The sequence below is a fragment of the Lygodium microphyllum genome, chromosome 18, assembly GCF_053477565.2.
Source record: "Lygodium microphyllum isolate KBCC chromosome 18, Lygodium_microphyllum_v1.1.10, whole genome shotgun sequence".
Classification (NCBI taxonomy): Eukaryota; Viridiplantae; Streptophyta; class Polypodiopsida; order Schizaeales; family Lygodiaceae; genus Lygodium; species Lygodium microphyllum.
In genome coordinates, this window is record NC_141152.1 from 86,358,143 (window position 1) to 86,365,492 (window position 7,350).

Genomic DNA, 7,350 nt, shown 5'->3' on the forward strand with positions numbered 1-7,350 from the left:
ATGTCTCTTCATAATCTATACCATATATTTGAGTAAAGCCTTTTGCAACCATCCTAGCCTTATACACTTACTAACCAAACCATCTACGTTATGCTTGATTTTGTAAGCCCACTTATAGTCAATAGCTTTCTTGCCCTTGGGCAATGGTACCAAATCCTAATATAAGTCTTAGTGGCTTCTAATGTAGCCATCTCCTCATCTCTTATTGCATACCAATAAGCATGACCAATAGTGTACTCAAAGCAAGTGGATTCAACATCCTCAACCACCTTTATCATATAAGCATAATGATGAGTTGCATAGCCTTCAAAACCAAATCTTTTAATAGGGTATCTAAATCTGCTAGACTTGCATACCATACGATCAATTAATAGAATCTTTATATTACCATATACCCTCTGTACACCTAGTGTCTTGACTAAAGTAATCCCAAGCTCATCATTCAGCTCTCTCAACCACTAGAATCTCCATCAAATCCCAAATAAATAGTAGATGCATCATTACCATATGACACTTTCTTATTCCGTTTGTCTTTACTTGCAACACTTGTAGATCCACTTGAAGATGTGGGGCTGCTCTTTAGGCTCCCAGACCAACTATAGATGTAGTACCAAATGATGTTTCTAAACCACTGAGACTCTGTGATTCTTGCTTTTCTTTCTATACATAACTATCATCATTATCATCATCATTCAATGTATTGTCACTAGATGCATACCAATTGCTCATCTCATAAAAATAAATATCCCTGCTCACTTTGAACTCACCTATGGATAGGGTTATAATAATGATCCCCTTTTTGCTCTACAGAGTATCCAATAAAATGGCATATTTTAGCCTTTGGATCAAGCTTTTTTCGCAGTTTATCTGGCACATGAACATAAGCAATACAACCAAACACTTTCAAGTGTGACACATCGAGCTTCTTTCTTGTAAAGCATTCTTGAGGAGTCATTCCATGAATTGCAGCTGTGTGAGTTTTAGTCATAATTTAAATAATAGTAAGAATAGCTTCAGACAAAAAATATTTTGACATTCTTCAACAACTAATACCTGTGATATACCTGTTTTTTCTTTCTGCAACTCTATTTTGCTGTAGGATATATATACATGTAAATTGCCTCTTTATCCCATGAGATCTTAAGAAGACACTAAACTCATTAGAGAGGTACTCCCCCCCTCCATCATATGATCTCAAGCACTTAACTTTCAATCTTGTTTCTCTTTCAACTATAGCCTTGAAAGTTTTGAAGTGCTCAAATACATCACTCTTTTCCTTCATGAAATATACCCACAGCTTCCTTAAATAATAATCAATATATATAATAAAATATTTGCTATCACCAAGAGATATGGTTTATGTAGGCCCCCAAATATCTGTATGTACAACATCAAGAATATTACTTCTTCTCATATGTCTGTCATGTGAAAAAGATTGTCTTACTTGCTTACTAAACTGACATGCTTCATGCACTTTATAAAATTATACAACTCTAAAAGCAGGCTTATCCTTTGGACTACATTCATTTCAATCTTTATACATTCTCATATCCAGTACATTTATGCCATAGTTCAATGTCTACAACCACTCCTTTTCCTTTAGCATACATAGTAGGAATTCGAGCGTCTAAAGTAAATATAGAGCCAACGATACTTCCTTTTGCTACTAAATTGCACTTATCAACAGTTGGTTGAGTATTTTTAGGAAGCTTGGGGCGCTCACCTTTAGGACCTATCACTAAGTCCCAATAGCCTTTGACGATGAATAAGTTCTCCATACAAAATTTCCAAACAATTAAATAGTTATTATCTAGCTCCTCACAACACTATATTAGAGAATTTTCGAATCTCCCAAGTTCCACTCTCAAATTAGAAATAAAGATTTAACCATGTGGCTAAGTCTTAATCCCTTTTTTGAAGATGGAACTTGGTACTATCATCTATATAGTATCTAGAAAAAAATTCACCTTCAAGGAAGGGGATAACAATTTGACCATGTGACCAAATATTGACCATCCTATAATTTTTTAAAGTATAGGAAAATTTCTCACATTACATGCATATGTTCAATGATTAAAATAACATTTTATCTTATATCTTTGACTGATGTATATATATATATATTTTCAAAGGTTTAGATGTCCTCTCTTTATAATCATATCACCCTTCCAAAGAAAACACCTCTTTATTTCTTATATGCCCAACCTTTCTCTTACTATGGGTGTATGTGTTTGAGAGAGAGAAAGAGAGAGAGTGCCTCTTTCAACTTTTCAAAGACTTAACTTCTCCCTTTTAATTATTATATCACCATTTCAAAACATTCATATTTATTTCTTAAATATCAAACCTCTCTTCCTTTTGCCATATAGGCTTGGAAATTTTTTCCTTAGTTAGGAAGTCACCCAAGGAAACCTTTAAATAATAATTAATAAACAAAAGAAGCCTTATATATCTCTTCAATATCAAATCTCTCCTCCTTGTGGTACATAGGCTTGGGGGTTTTCTCCTTGGTTTGAGAGTCACCCATATAAACTTTTAAATAATATATAATAAGTATTATTCAATTAATTTGCAGGTAAGCTATCTATACGATTCAAGAAAGTACCTATTCACTTTATCCTAGAGCTAACTAATTTAGTTTTGTAAAAGCTTCTCGAAATAGTGCAAGAATGATATTTTCCTTCTTGAATTTATGTTGATTTATGAAAAGCAAAACGGGTTCAAATGGTCAAAACTTGTCTCCTCAATGAACAACCAAGAGTATTTATACCTAGTTCAATATTGATATATTGTACTCATATGCATACTCTTGTGTGCACATATATGCATGCATGCCTATACACACACACACACACACACACACACACACACACATACTTGCTCCCTTGTGTGCTCTCTTCTTGGGTAAGTTACTCATAAATATATGTGTGCATCACGTGGGTTCAAAATAAAATATTTGTAAAATACCATTTTTATATATTGTTTACATATAGAAGGATGTTATATAAAGGGGTTATTTACATATTGAATTAAAAAAAATATTTTATTTTTTAAAAAATCACAAAAATAATATTTATAAATAAACCTTAAACGCACGTGCAAAAGATATACATATAATAACTTCCTCAAGACTCTCTCACTAACAATTGAGAATCAGGCCATTACATTCACGTTCTCTTTAACTAATTTCAAGCTCTAAAGGAAAAAAAATAGACCGACTCTTGAAAATCATTGGTAAAGGTCAAAGCGCGTCAAGATGGGGCGCTTCCTCGTTCATGGGGTGAGCGTGTTAAGTGTAGGCTATCGAATGGTTACTACGACTTTTCCATACCTGAAATGTGGAAAGATCCTGCGCTCGAGTGGGAAAATCCAGCGCTGGAGTGCTGATAGTTATCATACTTTGACTTGAGAGAGGATTGTTGACGAGCAATCAGTCGCCGGCCCATATCGATTGTTATTCTAGTCTCTCCACATCGATTGTTGTTGTAGGACTAGTAGTGACTCGGTACTGCTATAACCAGATAATCAGTGTGCTAAGATCGCTAACATGGGAAGAGTTTTTAATTATCTACCATGGTAGCATGTGCGAGGAATCTAAGATGATGAGTTTCTGCTATTGACATTGGTCAGGCGAAGTAGCGCAAAAAGAACGTGACAATGGCGGAGCGGGCGCAGCTGCAGGGCTGGCCTAACTGGATATTCATGGCGCTCATGCTTGTTATATGCTGTTCTAATAATTCGAGTCCAATATTGACTGTCAGAGCACAGTCGGGCATCACGCACTTCGTCTCCACCAACTGCAATCCGACCTTATCCGCGATGAATGGTACGTTCGCGAGCAATCTCAACCAAGTCATGAGCGCGCTCCGGAACAACTCGTCCAGATCTCTGTACGCGAATTCCAGCACTGCAAGCGGGTCCGAGGACGTGTATGGGATGTATCAGTGCAGGGGGGACCTCTCCCTGCGGCAGTGCAGCGAGTGCGTGTCGGCGATCGAGTCCACGCCCCAGTGCCCAAACAACATAGGGATGCGCGTTGTCCTGCAGGGCTGCTATCTGCGCTACGAGAATTACAACTTCCTGGAGAACCCCGAGATCGGTGTTCCGACGAACAGCTGCCGGCGGGATGCGACGATCAGCAGTGCCGGTCCCATCTACGGCGCCAACCTGCGCGCCGCCCTCAACGCCACAGCCCGGGAGGCCCCTTCCCATTCCGGGTTTTGGGCCGCCAGCCAAGGCAGCGGCCGGAACGCCTCTTACGCCCTCGCACAGTGCGTCTCCTACCTCTCCCCCTCCCAGTGCGCCTCCTGCCTCTCCCAAGTCTCCAACTTCTCCGCTATTTGCCAGGACTCCATCGCCGGCGAGGTCTACTTCTTCACGTGCTACTACCTCTACTCCAACAATTCCCTCCTCTTCAATGCCTCGTCTAACGCCGTCGCCTCTGCTCCCTCAGTCCCTTCCCCCCTTGCCCCCCTTTCTCTCCCTCCAGCCCCCTCCTGGTCCCTGCCAGCTTATAATTATACTGCACAGGCGAAGAAAACGTCAAGCTCCAATACTCCCGTCAAGGTGGGAATCAGTGTTGCGGCGGGTGTTCTCGCCCTCCTAGTTGCTGCGGTTGCGGTACTCCTCATAGTTCGCCGACAGGTTCAACGCCGATTACGAAATATTAAGCCGGACACGTCTCAGACTCCAGGTAAGGTGCTCTTCCGGAACTCTGCCATCTCTCCCACAATCTCAATCATTTGGCATCGTAGGTCCATTCGAGTCCGCCTATATTCAATTGTTATGTTGTGCAGACCAGTCAGAGGGTCTCCTTTACCATTTCCAGCGAGCCGGAGCATCACAGTTTACCTACAACGAGCTGCGACGCGCAACGAACGACTTCGATCCGAAGAACAAGCTAGGGGAAGGAGGATTCGGTCCTGTATACAAGGTCGCTCTCTCCCTCCTTCACTCTCTTCCCTCCCTCTCTCTTCTCTCTCTCTCTGTCTCTGTCTCTCTCTCTCTTATATATATATATATATATGTATGTATGTATGTATGTATGTAATAAACCCTAATAAGCCAAGCCTATTGTCCAGGCACACCTCACCTCCGGCCGGGAGGCGGCCATCAAGATGCTGTCTTCCGAGAGCGAACAGGGTGCATCCGAGTTCATTCGAGAGGTTAATAACGTCATCAACACCATTCAACATCGAAACCTCGTCCAATTGCTGGGATGCTGTGTTGAAGGTTCACAACGTCTGCTTGTCTACGAGTATATCCCTAATCGCAGCCTAGATTTGTTCTTATTTGGTAAGTTATCTCAGTTCGAGTCTCCCAACATATGGATTAAGAATGACCCATATACAAGTTTTGGATGAGGAATTGGATTGTAAGCATGCTCGTCCTGACGCAGACTCAGATCAAGAACAGACACTGGGATGGGGAGCTCGGTTCGAGATAATCATGGGTGTAGCTCGGGGATTATCTTATCTCCATGAAGATGCCCACTTCAAGATTGTCCATAGGGACATCAAAGCAAGCAACATCCTTCTAGACAACGAACTGAATGCCAAAATCGCTGATTTTGGGTTGGCGAGATTCTTTTCGACTGATGTCACGCACGTCACCACTAATGTCGCCGGGACCCGGTACGCCATAGCATGATGCAGCATCTTTCTGTCTCTTAAAGTTTTATATATTCGGACAAGCCTAACGTATGTTTCCCATTGAAAGGGGCTATGTCGCACCTGAGTACGCCCTTGGCGGGCAACTCACAGAGAAGGCAGATGTGTATAGCTTCGGTATAGTTGCGCTGGAGATTGTGAGTGGGAGGAGAATTGTAGACGAAACGTTGCCACCGGAGAAGGAAGATTTGTTGAAATGGGTAATACAAAATCTTCTGTTTACATCTTCAAATACATTAAACCATATTGGTTACAATTTGATTGGATCGATTTTTCTCATTCGAAATGCTCGCTTGGAGTTATGAAGCTACCACCTTATTATTATCGAATGATATGATACACAGGCATGGTTGTTATTCGAGAGAAGGCAACATGGAGAACTATTGGATCGCAAGGCAGGCAAATTGACTCCAGAGGATGCAGTCCAAGTGACTCGTGTGGTGCATGTGGCCCTTTTATGTACGCAAACGTTGCCAAACACTCGACCAACAATGACGCAAGTGTGTGCCATGTTGTTTGGTCAGTCTGAAACTTTGGCGTTGCCTTACAAGCTGACCATCCCGATTCCCTAGCTTTCAAAACATTTTACATTCAGTTCATCTTTTTACGCAGACAATTAACACCTTGTGATACAACACCATATTGGAATTTAAAATAATATATACGCTAGCGTGGTTGCCACATGGCATGATGTAAATAGTGTTCAATCCTACAATCCATATAGCATCTAGACACGTATGTTCCCATGCTGGTGTTTTTTTGAAATGTTTTTTTGATAGGCGGCCAAGGGGGTGTTTGCATACTAGTTGTTTACTTACCATGCAATGTATAAGGATCTAAAATGTGCTTTTAATGGCACATATGAGATAAATACTCCACTCAAAAGGAATGCAACAACAATGACTTTGTGATTTAAAGCTAACACTTACGCTGCAAACAATCTCCAAAAGTCTATGAGGTTCTTAAAACATCATATGTAAAACTAATATAGGCACATTAAACCTCATGGTCATTACACTAGTTGTTTCTTTCCATGTTTGAAGTTGCAATTGATTGACATGGACTCTTGTAGCAAAGTATTTATCAAAATGATGCATATTTGAATTATGTCTAAAACTTGCATTATGCATGTGTGGGCTTCTCTTAAGCCTCAGGAGACCTCCCTCATATAAGTTAATCTTGTGAAAGTTTCTAAATATGGAAAGAGTAACTAAAACATATGAAGGGTATATCAACAAAATCTAGGATGAAAATACACATGAAAACATGTTTAAATATTAGGTTCCACTATTGGAATGCACAGTGGAAAAATATTTGGTATCAATCCACTCATGTATGTGATGAAAAGAAGCATAGAATGCTTGTTGGGAATATTATCTATGTATAGCAATACAAATATTGACAAACATCACAATATTTGCAGAAAATAGTATTGATGCATGTAGCATGACAAACATTTCAACATGTGCAAAAAATAGTACTGATATATATATCGACATATGCAAAGAAAAAAAATGTAGGAGGGATCTAATCCTGGAAGGGCCATATCCCTACCTTGCATATCTATCTCAAATATACATTAATGTTTAAACCTATGGAAAACCCATTAAAGCATTCAAACAAAAGTAGCATTTATAGTAAGAAAACCAAACCTTATATAAAATAACAAACACTACTATTT

General features: G+C 39.9%; 1 protein-coding gene across 2 annotated transcripts; it reads left to right on the forward strand.

The window, feature by feature from the left end:
• The first annotated feature begins 3,260 nt into the window (after positions 1 to 3,260).
• LOC148021113 (cysteine-rich receptor-like protein kinase 2) lies at positions 3,261 to 6,489 on the forward strand. 2 transcript variants are annotated; one of them, XM_087698960.1, is made up of 6 exons: positions 3,261 to 4,698; positions 4,802 to 4,933; positions 5,082 to 5,295; positions 5,399 to 5,633; positions 5,719 to 5,869; positions 6,014 to 6,489. In XM_087698960.1, exons 1-6 carry the CDS (start codon positions 3,658 to 3,660, stop codon positions 6,239 to 6,241), a joined length of 2,001 nt encoding a protein of 666 aa, XP_087555086.1. In that variant the 5' UTR covers positions 3,261 to 3,657; the 3' UTR covers positions 6,242 to 6,489. The 2 variants fall into 2 exon arrangements, with proteins under 2 accessions (XP_087555086.1, XP_087555085.1); XM_087698959.1 differs by having other exon boundaries at positions 3,263 to 4,693; positions 4,797 to 4,933.
• The last annotated feature ends 861 nt before the right edge of the window (positions 6,490 to 7,350 follow it).